This window comes from Apteryx mantelli, chromosome 1 (assembly GCF_036417845.1).
Source record: "Apteryx mantelli isolate bAptMan1 chromosome 1, bAptMan1.hap1, whole genome shotgun sequence".
Taxonomy (NCBI): Eukaryota; Metazoa; Chordata; class Aves; order Apterygiformes; family Apterygidae; genus Apteryx; species Apteryx mantelli.
In genome coordinates, this window is record NC_089978.1 from 84,903,601 (window position 1) to 84,928,499 (window position 24,899).

A 24,899-nucleotide genomic window follows, 5' to 3' on the forward strand; every position below is an offset into this window, starting at 1 on the left:
GCATGGGATAGGTTTGTTGTGCATTAATGTGTCTCACTGAGTTCATACAGTAAAACTTTGCTCACAATTAGTTTGGGGCATTCCAGGAACACATAACTTGACAGCAACACATGACATAATATAAAAACTAGGAAGAATTTGACCTGAATTCAAAGACCAAAAAAACCTGTTTGTGAAAAGCTCTCCCTGCTGAAGTGTTAAATCATGCAGAGAGACTCAGAGTTTGCCAGTTTCAAAGGCTTTACTGTACAAGTCAGTGAGTCACTGCAAATGCTCACTGCGAAAACAAAATTTAGTACATAATTTAGAAATCCGCATGTTCTTGAAGTTTGTGGTAGTTACTGAAAAATGAAATAAACCTGTTTTTCTTCTTCTGTCAGTCTGACATGGCAGCTTCCTTCACTTTCCAACTCTTCTCTTTGCAATTAATGTTAATACTGGTATTCCACCATCCAGACACAACTGCCTTTCCTGCCTCCACCTTCACCCTGATAAGTCTTCCACACTAAGAGTTTGTGAGATCCTCTCTGCTGATGTCAGTGATCACTGCTATCTCCAGCAGATTCTACATCGGGCATTAGAAGCGAGAGTTTGACATGAACTAGGATTCATTTTAGTCCATTTCATTACCTTTTCACATGTGGATGAGACATGGCTTGTGTGGGGGAATCAACCATATCTAACTTGGTAAATCAAGACTTCCATCATGTATATGCCCAAAATATGCTGCCTTAAGGCTGTGTAGTATTTCCTAATTTTGCAGGGCTTCAAAAGCACCAGAATAATGGCAGTCATCCTTCAGAGATAAATCAGTCCTCTACCCTCTGTACCAGTACCCTCTTCCTTACATGTGAAATTCCCCTTTCTTTTTGGCCCATTGCTATTTGTTTCCCACACACCTTCATACACTTCAGTAAGTTGTCAATTAACATATAGCAAGTTTTTGCATAGCATTCATTTTAAAACAAGAGCAAACCAGGTGTCTGCTTCCAAATGCACAGCAAGGTGCAGAGGTCAAAGGCTGGGAACTCCACCTGGAGCCCTCTGTCTATGTCAGAGAAGGAAAACTTCACGCACAGCCCTGCCCTTAACACGTCCTAACAGCTGCCTTGTACTTTGTCCGTTTATCAAGGTGGCTATTGTGTATTCTCCTCTGACATGTCCAAAACTTTCCACTCAGTTTAGAGAAAACTTAAACTCTTATCTCAACATTATAAATGTTTCTTTCAGAGATGGATGCCTAAATTTCAGGCACTGCTGAGCTTTACAGTGCCCAAGTTCCTTTACAGATCTACTCATACAGTGGAGGATTACTGCCCAAGACCTACAGTTCGGGATTGAAAGTAAAGGTGTCAGAGAGAAAATATTAAGTAACTGTGTTTTTTGTGTGTATCTGCATTATCTCCATTTTCCTTGAGGATCAATAAAAAAGCTAAAATGATTCTTCAACACATTATGAAAGATATAACCTGATAGTGTCATTGATCTCAGCTTAATGAACCCCTAAATTTCATTTTGCTTAGAAACAGACCCAGGATAATGAATAACGCTATCTCATAAAAGTGGAGTAGTACTGCCTTCAACAGGGTCTCCATACAGCTCACCATTTCCACACCATCAGGAAAATGAATATTCTTCTCCTGCTGCTGCTTATATTATTTCTTCTGATAAACTTCAACAGAATTAAAAATGTATTTCATTTCCTTCCTCCCCATTGAAAGAAACAAAACTATTTCTGCAAAAGCTCATATTGTATTTTTAATTACTGACAAAATTAGCATTTAGATAGCACCATTCACCAAAGAATTCTGTAACATTTTTAAGTTTCAATTAAATCAAGCACTGTACTTGTTTAATTTTTGCTTGCTTTGAAGAATTATTATCATCACTTTACCAGGGAAACAACAAAGAAACTGAGGAACACAGAAACTAAAGGCCAGAGTCTGCTTTCCCAGAGTCTGCTTTCATTTGCACCAAGATCTGCAATACTGTCACTGAAGCGAATGGAATTACATTTACCCAGAACTAGGCTAGTAAATGGCACAGGGTTGAGACCTAATTATTCCAAAAGGTTCCAAGTACCTATGTGGCAGAAGGAACAAGGGTCAAATCTCTCTGTTCTCAGTCACAAGCCTTTTCTTGATCCACTTGCTCATCGTAAAGAATCAAATCATATTTTTAGCAAGAACAGCAAGTGAGAGGTCAGGAAGACATAAAATATCAATACCAAGGTTATATAGGATATTTGTGACAAAGAGTCTCTGAGCCCAGATTTCCCAATTTCCAGCATACAACTTTAATCACTAACACACCTTTAAACAGCACTAACCATAAAGACAGAATAAACCCAAAGAAAGCGTACTGCATTTCTAGACTTAGCCATGCATCTCAAAGCATCCTGTACCTCTTCAAAGGAACACTTCAACAGAGAACAGCAAACTCATTCTGCAAAAGCAGAACTATGCTGAGGAGAAAGGGCTGCATGTCAGGCACTACCTCTGAGCTCCGTAACTTGCATTCCTCTGCTAACTAGAGAAGTTGTGCGTCACACTGAAGGAAGTATGAAGTTAAGCTGGGGTGTGTCAGTTCACTAGATACCCTCTGATCAAAGAATTAAATGTAATTTTAACTCTCCCTCCCAATCATTGCCTTTATTTTGCATTTTTAGAGCATCTCTTTCAGTATGCAGAACAAGTTCTATTCAGCATTGTGGGTATCTCCTATGTGACTTACGTGGGAAGAATTACTTTCATCATGCTGTTTTCTTAAAACAGATAATAAATTTTCCTGCAACATTTGTATATGAAGTAAACTGTCAATAAAGTACAACATAATCCTTTATTTCCTTTAAGATTTCACAGAAATGAAATTGACCAATAACTCTGAGAATCAAGACCTGAAAAAAATCTCAAGTCTTTGTCTTATGTCCCCTGCTTAAGGACTTGTGTCCAGATCAAGATACAAAACAAAGAAAAACTTCTGATACAGTACAGAATGCAGAGGACCTGAAGGATGCAGGGGAAGTAGAGACAGGTCTTGGAATTTTGCTGTTGGGTTAGCCAAAGAACAACAAATAAAATAGCTGATCCATATCATAAAGTACATTGAGGTTTACCCTAGGGTGTAGTAAAGTGCTTCCTCTGGGTTCCCCTTTCAGAGATATATCATGTAATTAGATTTAACCTTAAAAATTCTGTAGTTTTGACAATATTTTAGATTGAATACCATTAAAAAAGTCCTCCGGCTAACCTAAATCTTAAACTCTAGTTTTAAAATTTGGCATGAATTAATTTTGGATTTAGAAATACAAGTATATGTATATATACTTTTAATGGAAAAGCTGACTGATTAAATATTGTTTTAAAATTTAAGCAAATCTTTGTGAGATAAACCAAAGGATACTTAGAAAAGGAAGGCAAGAAACTGCAAAAGACTCATCGAGTGACTCCTAAGAGAATGAATTCTGAAATGAAATAGCAGTGCCATCTGTGCAATTAAGAAGGGCACTGAACATTCTACCCATGGACAAATTTTCTTCAGAACTGAAGATGAATATTGTCTTCTCCTCTTTACAGTCATCATCTTTTCTCTGTCACAGAAAAACCTTCAAACATTTTCTGAGCCTTATTTCTAACGAATGGTACTGACCTAAGTGCACCCACGAGTTTTGCCTGGTTCATTCTGTCTGGCTTACTCATTTGCAGTGTCCCCTACTTTTTTAAATTGTTACAAATACTCTAAACACTGAAGTTATCCATCACCCAATGTGATGGCCACCAAGCACCAGAAAATATACAACAAACATGGACTTACGCAGTTCCTCCCGGTGCCTCTCTGTCTGTGCAAAAAACTGGCGAAGTTCTTCTGTGATCTCCATGTTACTCAAGTCATATTCTATCTCCTCTTCGGACTCAGAGTCCTCCTCCATTTCAGAGTCCCTTTCAGCATCCTCCCTCTCTAGGTGGGCACCCCTGTACTGCTGAGCTCCCCCATGGTACTTAGCTCTGCCACATGGGCTGTAGCTGGAAAAACAGTTGCGGGTACGTGGTAGGTCATTTCCATCCCAATCTGAGTAACGGCTACTTGGAGAGGCTGCAGAAGGATGCCACGGTAAGTGATAGAAGGGCTCCATGGCTTTCCTGTAGGCTTTCTGATGCTTATGCATCCAGCGCATGGCTAGATCATAGTGCTTCCAGTATCTTGCATACACTTGCCGAAAATACCACGGCTCAGTGTCTTCCTGTGGCAATTTCTCCTGGGGAGCAGGGGGGGAAAAAAAAAAGAGAAAGCAAACAGTAATTGAGGGGAGAAACACTGTAAAAGCAAGCCCTAAGTTTGCCTTTTAGTCATCAGTCATTCTTTTTCTATGATAAACAATGTATATCTGAATGAGAATGATAAGCATTAATACCGTGCAAGTGCATTACACTTTATTACTCTTACAAGAGACTGTTTTTTCCTCATCAACTACCAATAAAGAATTGCCAATAAAGTAGTAGTATGCAGAAGGTATTTTCCCAAGTGTTCCTGCTACTATGGTGGAAGTGGATGTATTCCACATTTCCTTAACTGCTCACCATGAATTGCAAGAACTGGATCATTCCAAGGTGTATGCATTACAACCTACACCTGTCTTCCAAATCCACAGACAGAAAACACAAGAGATTAAAATTCCTCCATATTAAACAAAGGCATTAATTTTATCCATAACACATTTCCTCCATCTGCCTGCCAAGATAAGTTTCAAAGAAAAGGTCAAATGGCAATTCAGTCAAGTTCATATATCCATCATGGTTTTGATCAAAAACAAGACTGTATTTAGCCAAGTGCTGAGCTGCCAGTAAATCTCCCTTTTGCACTTATCAGCAACCAACATATGAAAAGGAGTCATAAAGTCCCAATGATAAAATACATGGAAAGATAGGTCTTCAGGGATAAAATGAAACACATTATCTCCTGTCCTCCAGCTAATCTTACTTTACCTGAAACAGCATAGTTTCACTCTGTTCATATTTCACCAGCAACCAAGAATTCCAGTCCTTCCAGCCTTAATCCCCCTGCTGCAGGCCATTTTCTCTCCTGCCTCATTCTATTCTCAAAAAGGAGGGACACTGAAGCTCTTAAAGAAAGTCCTGTGGTAAACTAGGGCCTAGAATGCAGTCAGAACATACATGGCAAGTGAGGCTTTTTTCACATCCTTACTTCCAGAGAAAAGCTTCTATCAGGGCCAAAATGGAATGCCTGTACTTTTAAATCAGAAGAATTTTAGTTAAACCATGCTTTGGCATATACTCAAACTATGGGAAGATTAGCTGAGGTTTTCAGAAGTGAAAGTGACATTTATGGTCCTTTACTAGTTTTAAGAAACATACAAGATAAAAAATTTTCTTGAAATGTGTTTTCCTGATCTGAACTGGCACCACTCTGTAGCCTTAAAAGAATGATCTCTTGGAGGATGGGGTATTAAACAAACTTAAGAAATACTTTCCATTCAGTGCTGGCAATACCACATGAGGTTAATTTCATTTACTTATATTTGTTTTCACTTCCTGGTTCTCAGACAATAATGCAAATGCTGGAGTTTGCAATAATAACTGTCCCTTCTTTCTGCAAAATTGAGCCCATTACCCTAGAAGAGGTCTATGATTATTGTTTCTTTCCAAGGTTATCGCTAAGTGATTTTAGGTACAAAAGATCTCCAGCCAGTATATTTCTTGGAGAAAAAACAATACAAAAATACATTGCTCAGGAAACTCTGATCAAAAATTGCATCCTATCTGTGAGGGGCTATGGGGTTCAGCCATGCGATTAGAACACCCAAATTATCTTTCCTGAAAAGTAACAGTTCATGGAAGTGAGACTTTATAGGGCTGATTTTCCTCTTAGTCTAGCATTGCCCTGCTACAAGACCACTCATTTCAGAAGATTTATTCCCAAGATGAGTGGGTGCAAGAAAATCATCTACCTTCCACAAAGAATTTACCCATTCCTAATCATCCAACCACCTAAAACTAGGATCGTACAATGTTTTCCTTATTTATTGTTCTTGCTTTGCTTAAGAATGTCAGACTGACTCCTCATTCTTCAGCAGTCAGATGAAAACGTCCTATTGTCAAATCTGATACATTCACAGGTTAGTTTTAGAACACTTTGCTTATTTTTTTCCACTACTTAAAAATCCAGTTTTGGAACATAATAGAGCAGTTCATGCAGCTTGACAAAAGTAGAGATCTCATACATTCTATATATTTCTGAAGAGGACAATGCATTCTTCTAGAGCTCAAAAGTTATCTTCAGTTCTTTTTAAATGTTTCTAAAGAGGGCCTTGACAACTTTACTGAAAGCTCTGGAATCCAGCTGGCTGATTTGCCTAGCTGACTAGCTCCAGTTGTTAATTTCAGGGAAAGGAAGACAAAAAGCCAGTTCATGTAGGCAGAACTGTGATGCTGGTGCCTGTCCAAATACTTTTTGTGGCTTTTTTTGTTCAAAGTGACCCTTGAAAACCTCTTTTACATTTGAATTTTAAAAATACATCTGTTCAAAAAGAAAAGTTACGGAAATGTTTTACATTGGGGTGGAGAAAGGAAAGGAATATCTTAAAGTCTAACTTAGTTCTATGTCTGTGCTTTTTCAGCTGTGAAATAAATGGAAATAAGAGATTTCCTCAAGTGAACAAAAGTTATAAATCTAAGGCAAATGAGCAACATCCTCAGTTATTTTTCCTGTTATGTCTCTGGAGTCTTCCCAAGGGTAGACAAATCATATAGTGTTGTAATCTGAATTCTATTTTGAATGCGGTTTAGCTCCTTTCATATATAATTTGTACATGCCTGTATTGACAGTTCAGTAAAAGTGTTTATATGCATTTCCTACATATAGGACTAGCTTATCACAGAGACACCCATAAAGACTGCTTACCATCTTTTGTGGAGTTTGTTCCGGTGATCAAGATAAACTAGAAAAGAAAATAGTATTTTTTTAATTCATAAAAATATATACAAAGATGGCCACAAATAATGAATCCATTTTAATAAACTTGAATACTATGGCCTATAGTTATTAAATACCCCTCCTCGCTGTGGCTAGTTGAAGTCTCTTATTTATGGCTGTTGATTAGCTTCAGTAATAATCTCAGTCCTTAAAATTCCTCAATACAATATGAAGGTTAAAAAGGAGCCTTTTACCACAATGTAGTCTAAAATGCTGGGACTGAAGAATACACTTTATTTCATTACCCTTATCTTTTCCACTTTCTCCCACAACTTACACTTCTACAATCTTTATTTTCTAAATTAATGGCATAACATCATAGACTTAAATGAAGCACACCATTTTCTCTTTTTAGCAGCATCTACATAGAGAGATCCATAAAAGAAGCAATTTCAGCAAAACGCCTAAACCCATCTTGACAGCACACAAGTAGTAAGGTTTCTGATTAAACCTATGATGCACTTCTGTTTGCATACAATTCCTCCTTTTGCTTTATTTCTCTTTTTCTTCAGACATCTCATCCCAATCCTGCCAGCAGTAAAGGAAACACACACCAATTTGGATTGCAAACACATTCTCAGATGAGAGGAAAAAGGGAGAGGAAGAGGGGCAACTAGAAAACAAATGAACAAAAAATACCTATAAGCACCAGGCAGGGCTTACAATTGTCATCATTTTCAATGTGATTTACCAGCAGGAACCATTTAGAAACATTCTGAATAATTCCCTCCCTACCTGACAATATTTTATTACATTAAGACCACATATTTCTCCTCATGTTGTCACTCACAGCTTGAACCTGATGCTATGTAAAGCCAGTGAAAGATAACAGGAATTCAATGCACTAAACTACCCTAAACTACTAATGCACTAAACTACTACTAAGACATGGTCAAATGCTATTTCCAGCTTTACTGGAACATAGCCAACACAGCATTTTCTTTTTCAGAACTACTATGAATTTATACCAGCGTAACATGAGAATTTTTCCCAGAGCGTATGAACACAGGACATATATCACGATTGTGTTCTGTCTCATACCTACTAATTAAATAGCAACTTTTTGCCTCTTAAGACAAGCAGTACCGAGTGAAAGGAGAATGGGAATGGGTAACATTCAAAGAAAATGCAAATCATGAAGCTACCACAAAGACAAACTATCATCCTTTGCATAGCACACACCAAGCTCAAATGCATAAACCCATGGTCACACCAACCTATCTACAAGAAGTCCTACATACATGAGCAGTCCCATTGCAATCAATGCAAACACTCATGCAAGTAAAGGCTTGCAGATTTGGGCATTAGGCAGCCAAAAATGTGTGACTTCATTGTACTCTCTCCCGCCTGCCTAGAGGAGGGGGAACAAAACGTAGAGCTAAGGTCACTCATAAAACACTGCAGTGACTTGTAGCACTAGTAAACCACAGATATATTAAAGACTCATGGGAAATAAGATGTTTGAAATGAACTGAAAGGAATAGCTCATGCTACCTCTTCAAAATTTGTGTTTCCATTCTCATGACTTACATATGGACATATTGTGTCCTCCACATACCCATCTGGACAGTGTCAAGGCCACCGTAAGAGTCTTTTTCTCATACTTGAAAACCTAAGCTCATGGTAGCCGATTCTTCCATTTTCCGCTGCAGAAAAATTATGTATATTAGAAGTTCATGATCACTCTAGTTCTTACGTGGCAGAAGTCTTTGAACTAGCTTCAGCACAAATAGAAATCAGGTTCAGAGCCTAATGTAAACACACTGATTTCACTGTTTTTAAAGCAGTAGATGGTGAAGTCTGATGCTACATTAGTATACAGCATGTATGTATGCTCTCTGAAGGGGAACGAGAGGAAAGAGAAAAAATCTTGGCAAGTCTATCCAACTATATTAGTTTACCAAATATGAAAAACCTGCTCTGCCAAACAGAATAACTTATTTTCATAAATTAAGTATGAAACATGACTAGAAATATAAGGCATAGCATAATGGATCTACAAGCTGGGACACTAAATTAAAGAATGAGTTCATTTTTATTTTACGTTGAATTACTCTTCCAAAAGAAACTATGCAAAATAGGAAATATGATAAGAAGTAGAAAACAAATGTGATAACTCTACTGCTATATATTTTTAAATAAAATATGGAAGCAACTGCTATATTTTTTTTAAATAAAATATGGAAGCAAGTGAACATATGAAATTAGCCAGAAAATCTAGAATTTTAAATAACAAATCTGCTTGCCTATGCTCATCACTAATGATAAAAAAATTTAAAAAGTTACTTTTAATAAATTTTATTACTTCTTTTTTTTCAGTTTAAAATATTTCTCCATTGAGATTAAACATGGATGCACTGCCTTTCATCAAAATATGCCTGTCTCCCTGTGAAGTAAGCATTAATGAAAATAAGCAGATCTAACCAAAGCAATGTCAATTCCACTGGAGTCAAAAGAAGTTGAGACAGTGTCTGTCATACTGTGAAACATAGCCATGAAATACTATTTTTTTGTAACTTGGTAATGTAATTCATACTACAGGAGCAAAGCCCTCTAGTGGAGTCTTGCACACAGTGCTTCCAGCTGCCATATTTGAGGTTACTGGTAGAGATCAAAAAAATCCACTGATGTAGTGACAAGGAGGTTTTGATCTTATTCAGAACACTGAAGAGCACAGGATTAATTAACCTGTTGTATAGTATTAAGATAGAAAGATAAGATGTAATTAAAGGAAGGTGAAATTACAACAAATTCAGCAGAGAACTTCATTAAATAATATATAAAGCTTTTCTGAAGAAGGAAACTATGTTTAAATCAGAAATGCCAAAAACACTAGCTGCTTAAGCTGACCACATCTTTTGCTTACTGCTGCTGCTTTTGTCTCTACTCCTTTAGCTTGTGTGGCCTGTATTTTTCTGTCAGACCAGAGATGTCCCTAACTCAATTTCTGAAAATGGCCAGTAACAGATACTTAATAAAACACAACACTAGAGCAAACATATAGAAAATATTATTTCTGATATATTTCCTCCGATTCCTGCAAGTGGCTGTTTAGATACTTTTTCAGGTCCAAACTGCTTTTGGCATTTAAAAGCTAACATCTGACTTATCTTCCATAAATGTGACATTTCTCTGAATCCATGAATACTTGGGGCTTCCACAACCTCCCATGGCAATGGGTTTCACAATGCAATATATTAAACACCAATTTTGCTGTGTACTTCAAACTCACTCCTATAATCAGTAGCAATATCCTGAGTGGACTCTTTATACCTGGAAGATTTGTATCAATAGGGCAGATTTAGAACACGAACATACCAGGAACTACAAGCATATTTAAAAAAATGACTTGTCATAGAATGGGAACAGAAGAATGTGCCCATGGTCATCAGGATTTCATAAGACAGACAAACATATCACTAGTATGCAAGCATGGAAGGTAATAGCACATAAGGTATCAAGAGAAACAGAATACCCTCCTAACCAAACCATTACCTCTGGCAGAAGGACACTGGTGCAATACTTGAAAGGGGGAAAAAAAGGGGGCGCAGGGGAAGGATATTCTCATCACGGTTATCTTAAAAACAGGATCTCCAGAAATATATTTTTAGAAATCTATGCAAAAAAATAAAACAAATAGTCACTGAAGAACCAAGCTAGATCCAGTATTGCTGTAGGATACTATTTTTTATTCCACTTGTTCAAATCAGTGAGTGGAATTTCTGGCCAGCAGATCATTCAACACACAAAACTGGTTGAAGCTTAAAAACAGATGCAGAAATTAAAAGCATTCATATTAGAGCTTTTGCAAAAATATGGCGACTATTTAGTACAGCAATTCATATTTCAGAGATTAAATTAATCAGAAAGGAAAGCTTCCTCCCTCAAAACCTGTGAATAGAGAAATCACGTGTTTAACAAAATTTTGATTAAAAGCACCACATATTAAGGGAAAAGGCTATCAGTATTGCTACTGATGACAGCAAGGTGCAAAAGGATGCCCTCCACGCTCTTCATCATTCTTGTTAACTCAGCATCCTCCTCCTAAGGCTTTGGTAGATTTGACTATGTTACCTGACTAGTTCAAAAAAAATCCCATGCCTTTTGTTAGGTGTCTCCAACTAACCAACCTTCTCTAGCTGTGTCAAATATATAAAATATTGAAGCCCTACTACATGTTCTCAAAAATATGCCAAGAGTTCAGTAAGAAAAACGTGCCATATAACAATATCAATAGTGAGCATCTTCCCATGAAAACCCATTTCATTTTATACTTCTAATGCTTACCCTTAGTGTGGGATTACCACCAGGAGAGGGGAAGGTTTGAAGAGCATTTTGATGCTCTACTTCAGATTAATACTGTGTACTGCTGGTGTATGACGTTAACTTTAATACCAAAGTGCTCCAGTTACAGTCATGCAGAAATTTAAGTCTGTGAGTGCTGAGACAGTTGGCAGTACAAATATTCCCCTATTAAAAAAAAAAAAAAAAAAAGTAGAAATCCCCAGCACTACGTACTGCATTCTTGTTTGCGCATGGCTGTAAACACAGGATCTGGCTGGCACTTAGGATTCAGTTACAGCTGGCTATCATCCAACTAGGAGAGTCAGCTGAGCTATGAAAACCTACCGACCACTACGATGTCTTCACCTCAGTGTCCTCACACCAGCACTGGTAATTCCTGCAAACAGAAGGGGAACAAATTACATATATGTCAAAATTATGTTCATGGCAGGGGCAGTTCTCTTAAGTATTAAACCTGTTAAAAAAAAAAAAAGCATGTAGATCAAGCTTTAGTGTTTGTGTTGAGGCATATTTTTACCAAAGCAGAGCCTGAGGCAGTGTAATCCTATGGTGCTCCCAAAAAGAGGGTCTTCTCTGGGATCCAGGAAACAAATCCAAAAGCTATTTGGACAACAGCCAGAGGTCAAAGGTGAAGCGCTAAAAGCTGTACCATTATTAGTAGCCCCAGTTAGCTTTTGTTTCACATGACTCTGTCAGTTTAGTCATAAATAACAGCAACATGGATAGGAAGGGGAAGAAACTTCTAGGCTGTAGCTTTTTTTAAGGCAAAATTAAGCTCCTGGTCCAAGACATGCAGTGCTCAAACTCTGATCAGAGTGCTCAAGCATCACCAGATCACAAAAAAAGATAAACAGCTCTTGTTTCTGCCAAGCACTGCAAACAGATCAAACTGCAGGTGGGCAGGAAAACAGGCCGCTACACAAAGGTCCGCCCATACACCCCAGCCTCCGGCACACGCGGGACCTCTCGCTCTTAAAACTACGCAGAAGCCTTCTCAGCCCGGAGGCCTACACTTTCCAGAGGGAATGCAAGGAAAAACCGATGTGTGGAATAACCCCCCCCTCCTTCCCCCCACCCAAGCTCTGAAAGCAAAACTAATTCCCTCCCAAACTGTGCGCTTTCCCGCCCTCCCCCCCCAGCAGCCCTGTCATGGCCGCGGCGGGGGAGGCCGCGGCCGCGGCCGCCTCCGCACCCACCCGGCGGCCCGGGGCTCCTGCGCGCGCGGGGAGCCGAGCGGGGCCGCCCCCGGTGCTGCCTCCTTCCTTTCCCTTCCGGCGCGGCGCACCGAGCTCCCCCCTTCCTTCCCTTCCCTTCCGCCGGCCCCTTCCTTCCCTTCCCAGTGTCGCGGCGCCATCTTGTGGCGCCGCGCAGAGGCACCGCTGCCTCAGGCGGCCGTTGCCGCCGCTGCGGCCGCCTTTCGCGGCGGGAGAGAAGCGTGTGGCGGCCGAAAGGCCGTGAAGCTCCCACTGGCCCTTCGCCGCGCTTCCTCTCGCGCTGCGTGGTTTGGAGTTGCAGAGACAGGTGGCCTCCAGCAGACTGAATTGTTATTCAGAGTGTGGGTGTGCGGTGCTTAGTGACACAATGTTATTTTGTCCTCTTTTTTTTTTTTTTCCTAATTAATTCCTAAAATTTCTGTTTGGCTTCTGGACCACTGTTGAGCTGATGCCTTCACAGGACTATGTGTGAGCAGTCAGTTCAGGGCCTATCACTGCCAGTGTAGCTGTGCTTGCTTTTTCCCCTGTGCAGTATTTTACATCTGTGTACCTTAAATTTTCCTTGCTATTTCATTGCCTGGTGTTATAATGTTGTTCCGTAGTTCTTCATGGTCAATGAAACCCTTATCTTTACCATAACTAGATAACAGAGTACCATCACCAAACTTTCACCATCTCATCTGTGCCGTTCTCCGGATCATTTATGGGTATGTTGAACAGTACAAGCACAGATCCTGGCAGGATTTCCCCCAGCCTTCTTTTTCTACTGTGACAACTAACATTTATTTCTCCTCTCTAATTTTTCTATTTTTAATCAGTATTTCCATACAAGAACCTCCCATTTTATTCACATTTTTCAGCTCTTTTCAGCATTGACATAACTGCCTGCCCACTGAAAATCCAAGCAAACTATATCAAGACAATTTCCCATGTTCACCTGCTCCAATTAAAAAACTCTAATATGAGGCATGATTTCACTTTACAAAGAACTGTATCAACTCTCCTTCAATATATCAAGTCTCTACGTTTATCTCCTATATATATACTAAAATTATTCTTTGAAATAATTTCCACTGATTTGCCTGTATGGGAATCGGATTTAATAGTTTATAAGATCCCCAGATGTTTTTAGGAAGCCATTTTATAAGTGGCATCAATTCAACTACCTTGTATTTTTGTACTGAGAAAGTTTTAAGTGATACAACTTGTTGATACTTGTGTTCAAGGAATCATTCAGAATTAATTCAATTTTTAGTTCCTTTCAGAACAGTTAGGTAAATACTCTCTGGCCCTGCAGATTTGCCACTGTTTGCTCAGTTTCTAGTTTTAGAAGCTATTTTTTTGTTACCGGCGCTCAGATATGTCAGCTGAGAAAGATGCGCCTCTCAAGACGCTAGCGTAGGAGCCTCTCAGAGTTCCTCTATGATGAATACAGATGTAAAAAAACTAAACTAAACCAAACCAAAACCCAACCCCTCCCCCCCTGCAAAAAAACCCCCAAACACATGACTTACTGGCCAAATCTTTTAAATGTTTAAATCAGAATAGGCAGCAATAGAGCACGATAGTCAAAATGTGAAACAGTCCGTTTTTGTTGCTCTTGTATATTCTTTCTTACCAAGAGCATTTTGATTATGCTGTTGGGTGCTGCAACAGCAGCAGAGGAGCACTTCATGTGACTGTCACTTATAAATATAAATTGTCTTGTCACTTACAAATTTTAAATATAAAATATAATTGTCTAATCTATGATGCTTACAGTGTATCGACCTAAAATAACTCATGCACATATTGCATTTGACTCATCTCCCCACTGAGCTGCATGGTACTGCAGTTGCTGGTCATCACATTGGGGTGTATATATTTTTCATCAACAGCATTTTGATAATGTCATTATATCCAGTCTCTTCAAATGTTCAAATTATAAACAAATCCAAACTTTGCTTTATTTGCTATCATCAGTATAAAATCTCAAATTCAAAGAAGTATATACTTAAGTAGTTTTAGTATAGGGATATGCGCACATAAAGCATGTGTCTGAATGCTTCAGAATCTAAGAATGTTAGTTGACATCCTTCAGTGAATCTAGCTAAATTAATGTAGGAAGATAATGCCCCTTTGCTGCCTATTTTACTCTTTTCATGGAAGTTTCCACTCTGTGGGCAGTTGGCCAGCTAGATCACTGCAGTACACATCTGGCAGTACAATGTGAGATTAAAATGCTGAGTGAGGAAGACTCACATTTCATTCTGCTTACTCTGTGGTAAGGTGATAACAGCAAAACAGCCAGCAATTGTAATATCTTAAGGTGCTGTAGGTGATGGAACATGTGACTTCAGCCTTACTGACCATTTTAACCCCTGGATGCTACAGGTAGGGCTGCTATCATTAAGAACACTCTCTTTTTTGCAAGGAAATTACGTCCGAGTATTTCAACATCATGTACTTCAATATTAGCCTAGGATTTCTGGGTGTCCTGCAGCCTGCTTAGAGTAGTGGAAGTATTTCTGTTCAAGTTGCATGGCATCCTTGAATTCCAGGTATGTCTACTAAAGTACGTAGGGACTATTCACTGGCCATGTCTTTGGTGTACAGGTACAAAGTGTCCAGATTACCTTGGATTATAGTAGACCAATGGTCCAGTGCATATGCTGTAGAGTTCATACACACTGTGAGTGTATTGGACATGGTTTGCCAATATTATCTCTTTGGACAATAGACCTAACATGCTCAGGACACACTGGGCTCAGTGCCTGTGGGCTTAGACTGTCATCCCAGTGCCTCTGGAAAATGCATACCTCATAAAAGGTTGAAGTGTATGGTGTGTGATAACTTGAATATGCTAAAATGTTCATTTGGAGACCTCTGTCTATAGTTTTCTCTTTTGAATTTCTAGTTTTGTAACTATAATACGGTGACACTGAATATATTTTCCTTACTTGAATACCACACTTAAAATGACATAAATATTACCTAGGTAGCATAATGCAGGGATCATCGCTGAAGGTTTTATTTTATCACCACTTTGCTGCTTTAGCACAAATATAAGAGTGCTAGAGGAGATAGTCTGGCAGTAATGGTCCCACAGTAAAACTGGCAAGAGATTAATTATAAGAAATAAACATATTAAACATTTTCAGCATGTTAAGAGCAATAAAACACCCTTTTTTAAAACACTATCAGCTTCTCTAATATCTAAATATACCTTTCCTCCAGTTAATCTTTCACTCCATGATTTCCCACAGGAGGTAGGCATCTGTATAGAGCTGAGGGGTCTAGATACCACAGCAGACTTGAATTGTGGTCCTGTTCAGGCCCTGCATCACAAACATTTTCTGCTTTACTTACCTGTGGCTAAGAAATTCATAGACACACACCCTTTCTGTCCTGAGTGCTTTGGACAGAATATAATATGCAGTTACCAGACTGCTTTTTCTCATGAGTGCCCAATGCACTTAGAGACTCTTCCAGCTTTTCCTGCCCCCCTCTGGTTTGTGTATTCCCACAGATAGATCTGGCTTGGCTTCTCTACCTCACACAATGGTGCTTGCTTCTATGCATGGCAAACTGATGGCTGAAAGTTGCAGGCAGCAGAACATCCAGTTTAACCCAGAGAGTCACTGGGTTAAAAAAAGGTATTATGCAAATTCATATAAGGAACATCCATCTGGAACTATTAGTCATAAAGATACAGTTCTGCCTTAGGAAGTCCCTGAGTAAATTACCAGATGCTCAGAGAGTACGCTAAGAAAGAACTGCTGTATGCTTGCCCTGTTCATTTCCTAGGAATCTGCCATTGTCTACTCTCAGAGAGAGTATAATGGCTTGGATAGACCTTTGGTCTGAATTGATAAAGTGATTCTTATGTTACATATATATTAAAGCAAAGACGTGGTACTGCTGAACTGACGTACTTTGTATGGAAGAAAGGCATTATCAAGACAAACTACACAAAGGTATGGCATGTGTACTGTTTTTATTAAGGTTATCAATATCAAACAAAGACTTAAAGTAACACATTACTGATGCTGCCATATAGATTTATAAAATGTGATTGTACTGCCTTTAGTTTTGTAATATTTCGGTTTAAAAATACAACTTTTCTGGATAATATTGCTTCTTATGAAACATACAATGTTCTTTTCATTCATTGCTTCCTATTTTATTCCTTTCTACCTGCCTTACTTTATTTGTGTATTTGCTATTGCACAGTTATTCTCTACATGGAAACACTAAAGTTAACTATCTTCCGGGACCTACATGAATATCACATTAAATAAACTTTTGATTATGTGCGTTTTGTGAGCGGTGAGATCAGTGCCTTCTCCCTCCTAACGACTGATTTCTTTCTTATTGTTTCACCTGATTACTGCCACTGGATCACTTCTGAATTATTCATGTTACAAAATATCTGCTGCTGTAAGAGCTGTTTTTACTTTGGAAGCCTGTGTAGATCCTTTACATGTTTGAAACCTACCCTTTATCGTGGAGGAGGAGCAGTTTGGCCAAAAGGTTTGCTTACAAAGGCACCCCCCTCATCTGGCCCCTCACACAACCCAAATGTAGTGAAGATCTCACATGTTAATTCTTGATTCTTAAATCCTTTTGGTCTACACCTATGAAACATGAAACAAGTGAGCTGGGTCTAAATGAAGTAAGTGCCCCTGCATTTCTTTCCCAAAGCTCACACAGCTGAGGAAAGGGTGGCTACTATGGACTCCAGTGTGAGATCTTCCCTTATGGAATTGGGACCAGAAGCATTACAGGGAGAGTTTGGTCATATTGATCAGTTTTATCCGTGGTGTCCCATGATGCAGTAGAACCCTCTTGAGCTACTTTGTTCCGTAACTAGTTCCTTGCAGTTTTCAGTGTTGCTCCAGTGGTTGAACATTAGTCTAGAACTAGGCTGAAAATCAGGATGATGCTTCCTGGCAACAGAATGAAGAGTGAGACTAGAACAGCTATTAGAATAGGGAAATTTCTTCATGAGAAATGGTGTCTGCAGTTGTCATGTCTACATATCATTACAGAGCATTTGTCAGCTACTCAGATTCATTAATTAACCATTTAATTTAATTAACTGATTATGATTTAAGATGCAAAGTGTGCAATGAATGGGGATTAAAAAAAAAAAAAACCTTTAAATTTGCAACACATGTTACCACTTATATAAGATCGGCATCAAATCTGAAAGGATGGTAGTTCCCAGCACAGGGTGATGGTGACAGGAAGTCGGAAATTAGGCAATAACCTCTTTTTCTTGTACAACTGTTTGAGCAGTGTGCATCTGTTAACCAAATGTGTGGGTAAGTTAAACTGGTGCAAATTTCTGTATAGACCTGTATTGTTTTACTGTTGCTTTACTGATTTAAGCATAATCCAAGTAGGTCATTCTTAAAACTGTGGACTAATTGTTGACCAGCTAAAGCACTTAAATACTTGACTCTATTTATCCTTTGCTAAGACAAAGCCATATTTAACATTTTATTATTTGTAGTAGATTTTCTATCATGATGCAAATTCTAGTTTTAGGTTCAAGCAAATAGATACTGTGAATCCTGCTTAGGTCTGGCTCTTGTACAGTTTGAATCTACAGTTCATAAAATTTCTAGGAAAAGATTGATGCCTCTTTCTGGTGTGTGTGTGCAGGAAATGTCATGTGAGACTTCTCTTACCTAACTCAAGCTTTCTGAGAGTTAGAGCACCTTATATAATCTAGCTTTGTAAGCTTCCTTTACAGTCTGTAGGCTTTAAAGATTTCCTCTAGCTGGTGAGAGGGAGAGGCATGTCTGGAAGGTTTTCCTAGTTGTTATTACACCTGTAATAATTCCACTGTAATGAATTGCTTTCTTGGAAGTGCCTTTCTCTCACCGCTGGCTGTTGGGGGAGCTCAGGTAACTACTTTAAGGTGTGGATGAAGCTGGTTTGAGATGTTTGTGATCCCTCCAAAGAGTCATTTTGGTCCTTACAGCATAAACACATTTAAAGGGAGGGGAATTGCAGCGAAGGGAAAGGAACAGGCCACTGGAGACAAAGAGTAGGGAGAGAGGTAGAAACATCTTAAAGCCAATTTTACTGCCAAAGAAAATATACAGTGGAACTCGACTCCTGAACTAAGTGCCATCACTCTTAGCCAAAGTTAGATGTCTCTAGATCCCTCTCTGCTGTAGTGCCTGTTGCCCCATGATCTGGATACAAGTTAATCAATTAAAATAAGCACCACCTCTGAAGGCTTTCCTGACTGGAAAGGGGAATAGTATTCCTTTTACTGGCTTTACGTGCTTACAGTGTGACAATGATATTTACACCTGAGCTAGTCACTCTTTAGATCCCATTGTAGTCACTGGCAAAGCACACTTATGTTTTTCAGGTGCTGTTTGTCTGATGTATGCTGGTTACCTATTTTGGGATGAAATGAATCACACCCCAGAAGTGCTTATTTCTCTCCACTGACTTTCAAGGAAGCCTGAGACGATGTACATGAGGTACTTTTATTGCAGAGTGTACATTTAACCAGATGAATCCTGTCGAGAAGAACTGTACAAGTGCAGAAGGTTAATAAAGGAGAATGTGGCAACACTCTTGATTATAAAACATAAACCCCCACCTAAGCCAATAGATGGGAATGTTGCAAATGGTAATACATAACCCTCTCCTTGAAACAGCAGTGCTGAGGAATCAAAACTGGTTGCTTCGGAGTAGTAGAAGATCTGCCAGATAGCCCTGACATGTAGCTGTTGCTTGCTGAAGTATGAGGTCTTGTCTTAGCTTTCGGATGGCACAGGGTCTCTCTTCTTCATGAAAGCTAAAAAAAGGGACTTTGTGCCACTTGAATTTTCGGAGTCTGAAAAGCAAAAGAGGAGTGAGAACTTAGTTAACTCCTAAATTTCCATTTCTGGACGCTTAACACTGGGACAATTAGCATAGCAGCTTATGATGAATTAGATCCAAGTTTTATGTGATAATTTTACACAATGTATACAAACAGTAAAACATTATAATGATACATTTTCATCTTGTCTTTTAAATTCATCTTGTTGGTCTTTAGTCTTTGTATCTGTTTTTGTTCATTTTTTGCCATGATCATAGAGCAATAGCACTCAAAATTTATAATTAGGAAATAGAGATGACATTGTACTGTTTCTCTTATATAGAAAAAATGGAACTATTTCACATTTGTCATCAGCTATCTTTCATTCAGAAAACTCATTAATAATGTTAATGTGCTGTAATGCATGCAGTCATCAGGTGACATGTGAAGAAGCAAGTAAGAATGAAGACCGTAAAGACATTAGATGTGGGCCAGGGTTTGGTTTTCTTACCCAAGGAGAGACTCAATGCTTTATTCGAACAGGAGAGGGTTGTATAGCTGAATGGCTGTGACCACAATAACGAGGGAGGTCACTGAGTTTCCTGGTAAATCCTGTGCTCGTTCTTTCTATGCTGAATAGCTTCTACCCCATGAGCAATACTCCTGGCATAAATGCCACTGTACACAAAGAAAGCGTCTGCTTGATGAGGGTTCTCGTGTTACAATCAGGCCCCAGGAAAGTGTGTTGACTCAAACTGTGTGTGGGTTACACCAGCTATGTATCATTATATGAAACTCTGGAAGTCTTTCTCATTTGGATTTAAACTTTCCTCTGTGTTTTTTGTAATATTGCTAAGTCCCAAAAGATACCCAAAAACATACAGGATGCACACATAGGTATATTGAAATACCCCGTTCATTATTAGAATTTAGTCCACAAAAATCATCGAATCCAAGTTAATGTCCCAAACTAATATTTAATCCACTCAGTTATACTGCAAATGATAACAGACTGGGAGGAGTGGCTGATACACCAGATGGTTGTGCTGCCGTTCACAGGGACCTTGACAGGCTGGAGAAATGGGCAGACAGGAGCCTCATGAAGTTCAACAAAGGGAAGTGCCAGGTCCTGCAACTGGGTAGGAATAATCCCTTGCACCAGTACAGGCTTGGGAAAGTGTGACGTTTTAGGGATACAACTGGCTTTCCTAAATGTCTTTTCAGGTTTTTGTTGTTTTTATTTGTACATTAGATTTCTTCATTGGTTGCTGAAATGTCATGAACTACCTAAGAGCTATGGGTACACATATCCCATCAAAATTAATAGTCATCTATGTCTGGAAAGAGTTTATGCAAATTCCATGTCTAGGCATCAGGGTTGTTCATCATTGTGCAGGTGTTGACTTCTGCATAGCCTTAAAATCAGCCTTTAATCAGACAGAGGTTAGTCACAGAAGTTCTGAATAACACTTTGAATTCAGTTAAAATCACTCAGTTATGTACTTTGTTAGGTCTTGTAGCAGTTCAATTTGTTAGCATTGCCCTCCATCATCTTTCGTGTTCTTTTTTTTTTTCCCTTTCTTGTTCTATTATTTCTTGCACATACTTGTGAGTCCAGAACTGTTATTGCTGGCTGTTTGTGAGCCATAGTCCTCTTACACTGTAGGCTGTTACTGCAGACTGCCTCACTGATGACCTCTTGAATTTCCACAATTGTAAACAGGTGTACCCAGTACAGTAGGTGATGATAATTACACACATAGCTGCACCTACATCCTGAAACAGATGACAGCATGTTGACCAATCTTCTTGCTGAAAGAGAATTTTGAAAAGGTAAAAGGCTTTCTCTGTGTTATCTATACCTTCTGCTGTAAAAGGATTTAGTCACACATACTTTGAAACTAGAAGTGCAATTGAGAAGTAGTGCAGAATGTAGATTATATGTGTACTCATGTCAACCTGTCCCAAATGAAGGGAGGCCCTCCTGATCCTGCAAATGCATCACTCAATCACCATATGATTGAGAACAACAAGATCCTTATTACACAGCTCAAAGAGTTGTGGAAAGGTGTTCTGGGGACAAAGACAGGAGATGGCAAAGGCTCTGCACTGGGACAGGGCTGAGCTAAGCTCACAGTTGGATTGACTTGACAACCCAACAAAGCCAGCCTCGGCAGCTTCTTCTAGCAGTCAAGGTTTCAAATGATCCACCTGCTGTGGGGCCAGCACAACCCTGCTGTCAGAGAGGTATGACTTTGACAGTACAGCCACATCTGACCTGTTCACAGGTCTCATGTGTTCCAGGAATTACAGCTGACTTTTTGGTAATGGAGGTTCTTGCGGTTTTCCAGGGTATTTCCTTATGGGTCAAAATAAGTCTATGAAAGTTGAAACTGATTCAGGAGTTGGTTGTCAGGGAGGAGATGAAAAAAGGACAACTATAATAGAGGACATACATGCATAAATTTTAGGTGCTTAATCCACAATGCAGTATCCAAAGTTGAAATCCATGTCTGAGGTTTTCTGTATAACCCAGGGAGAGAGTTGGGTACCTAGAGGAGTTATCTGAAAAAGCTTTGTACCAGTGCCTGGGTTCATTTTACCAACAAGCTTCTAGCTGAAGAGCCCATATTGCTTTTATAGTCAGTGAAGACATGCATCTTCAGAAGATGGAGATTCTACCTAACATCTGAACTAAGCTTTCTGGAAATGAATGTCTCCACTGATGTTAGACAGAAACTAGATACAAGCTTAGGCAGTTCAGCTATGTATATAAAGGTAGAGAAGAGGAATGCAGGACTTGGAGAAGCCAGAATGTGGGGACATCTGTACCTACAACTGTTCTCTCAGGAAATGAAGCACCTCTCTGTCTTTTTTACGTGGCAATGAGAGGTCATGATGAATGTGCTCCCTCTGATAGCCTGCTGAGTACAGAACTTCCTTAGAAAATGAGAGACTCGGCTTTAATTCCCTTCTAAACCTTAGAAGATTAATACATGCCCCAGGAGAGGAAAAAAACACTTACCTATCACTGACCTTGAAAGCCTGATTCCTGTTTATAAGCCAGCATGAATATTTTATTTTTCATTCCAGCTATTGTACGTGTCCACAGATGTAATTTGGCAAGTCATTCTGCTGGCTTTGCCAGACATATTGCAGCGCTCCAGTCACAAATATATTGGCCAGAACAGAGAAGAAAACAGGCAAAGTGACTTAAAATTTATAGGATCACATAGCACGTTTGTTGCAGCAGGAATGAGTAGTCATGAAAACATACATTAGGTAGGTTCATAAATTTTGAATATTTTGAGCATGAACAGTTTGTTTCAACCCAGTTTCTCTGTATAATTACCTCCATCAGGTTATTTTGATAGGAATGCTTTCCTGGGTTGGAGTTTTCATATAAACGCTTCCTCAGTATAGTTTTTTCTTGCACAGGGGTGCTTGGGGACCAGTCACAATGGGGTCTCCCTAGGAGTGTTGGCATAAAAAGGGCAACAACCTTCCTTAGGAATGTTTGTATGAGGACTGAGGGAGATGGGTCATTTGGGCCTCACCTTCAATATGTTCTTAGCTCTCACCCAAGGGATCTGGCTGCTGGTGATACAGAGGAAGCCGATTTCTCCTCCTAGACAGGAGTGGTAAGATCTGAGTCTTGGAAATGTCAGGCAAAAGTATATATTTATGCACTGTACAGTACATAGGCAGCAAGTCTTCTGCTATTGAGGAAGGTCAGATCCACTATTTATGAGGGTAATGTTGATTTGCTAATGTATAGGAAAGCCAAGGCAATTTGGACATACCAGATTTGTTCTACAGCCCATATGCTACTTCTCCAGCAGTTCCATTCAGTTTTGGAGTTTGCTGAGATGGTACTGCTGAGTTGGGTTATGCATATGCAACAAACCCTCTGGAATCTCCTCACATAGGGCATTCCAGAAAACCCAGACAAATGGACATATTTGTCAGTTTTCATCCAGACAAGATTTCCAGATTGGAAAAAAAGAGCATGTTCAGGAAAACCCAGCTGTGTACAAGCCCTAAGAAATGACCTGCATGCCACAGGTAGATGCCACTGGTTTGAGAGACCAGATCCCCATACAGCACCAAATTCTGAAGGCTTCACTTCATTTTCTCTCCTCCGTCCAGGATACAAACTGAATAAAAGTTGAATGAAAACTTCAGGATATGGCAGACTGGAAATAAATAGTTTGTCAAACAGAAAGCATCTAATAGATGTTAAAGATAAACCTTCTTGGTGTATTGTTATTTTAAATGTAACTGATACAGACTAGTGTCTGTATGTCAAAATATTTCTGGTAGATATAAATAAAATATCGAAGTGAATTTAAATGAATCCCTCTTTGTGTAGAAACTGGGTTTCCTCTGAGAGTTCATTAATTGTTGCTTCTGGGTCTTGTTTTTGCTAGGTCTCATTTGACTGAGACATTCTGGCTTTAAGACCCAGGTACAGTCTGGGAATTCTGAAAGATGTGAAGATGTGAATTTTGAACCAAGCTTTCTAAAGGAGCTGGGTACATGCCACACTGCTGTGTTGGCTCTGTTGGCCCTGTGGACTTTTAAGCTTTCTGTCATCTGAATAATCTTTTTAATGTTTCCTTCATCTCTTTGATAAACTTCTTATGCGGAGGCTCTCTATCTGAGCCTCTTTCTCAGAAACAGGGCTTTAATGCCTGGAAGCCTGAAGTATGCAGGAGTGGCGGTGATCCCTTGGCTTCTCTTGCACCCGAGTTACTCACTCTTTCTCAGACCTCTGACTATGTGGGGATGGTGACTTTATAGAAGGTATTTGAAAGTTGAAGCAAGCAGGTATAGTTTTGGTAAGCTTTCCAGGAAATGATTGCTCTATGTTACCCGGTACAAGAAATCAGAACCACAGTGTCTTCACCTACACCCATACAGCAATTTTCCTGTGGTGCAGGAACTGTCCTTGGGCTTGGGCTGCCCAGAATCCTTCTCCGACAGCAATGATTTCTCCTCTGCTTACAAGGTTTCTATCCTTGCATGTACCTAGCTCTCTGCTTGCTCTTGTGGTCTCACCTCTCTGTTTCTCTCCATAGCTGAGGTACTATCTGTCAATCAAACCTTTTATCAGTCTTGTCAGATGATCCAGGTCCCCACTAGGTGATCCTCTGCTGGGTTACTTGTCTTTTGTAGTTTAGGTTTGAAAAAACAGTTGGCCAGGGTGATAATGGACTCTTTGTCCAATAAAATTTCCATGTAAAGAGAGGATGACAAAAATTTTAAGACTAGAGGAGTTCAATCTGTGGGCTGCTTCCTGACCCCCTCTTTCCTGGGAGGAGCCCAGGGATGGAGAGACAGTATGCAATGAGGTGGATGAAATGCTCTGGGAGCCCACATCCTCTTTGCTGCCATTCTCTTTCCTGAAGACTCAGCAGGCTTTTCCATCACAAGAATGGGGACAAAATGCAGTTGTTCTGGCTGACATGCTCAGGACCTGCTTGTTGTGGTATGAGCTGTGTGTGTGAAGTCGCTTAGGAGATGTGATACCCATGTACACTCCTACCACATGGCCAGAAGTGATGTATGTGAGTATG

The 24,899-nt window shown here is 39.4% G+C and overlaps 1 protein-coding gene across 5 annotated transcripts in view; it reads right to left on the bottom strand.

The window, feature by feature from the left end:
- GEMIN8 (gem nuclear organelle associated protein 8) overlaps positions 1–12,572 on the bottom strand; it is a 28,436-nt gene extending 15,864 nt beyond the window's left edge. Inside the window, exons 1-4 of one of the 5 annotated variants that reach the window (XM_067296785.1) lie at positions 12,492–12,572; positions 11,620–11,671; positions 6,919–6,955; positions 3,814–4,255 (exon numbers count right to left, since the gene is read on the bottom strand). In XM_067296785.1, the coding sequence (XP_067152886.1) occupies positions 3,814–4,255; positions 6,919–6,921 (445 nt within the window). In that variant the 5' untranslated portion in view covers positions 6,922–6,955; positions 11,620–11,671; positions 12,492–12,572. Of the gene's footprint in view, positions 1–3,813; positions 4,256–6,918; positions 6,956–7,466; positions 7,487–8,520; positions 8,637–11,277; positions 11,421–11,508; positions 11,575–11,619; positions 11,672–11,812; positions 12,308–12,491 lie in introns of those variants that run through there. The other 4 variants (XM_013951477.2, XM_013951492.2, XM_013951484.2 and 1 more) reach the window with 4 other exon arrangements.
- Positions 12,573–24,899: the final 12,327 nt, after the last annotated feature.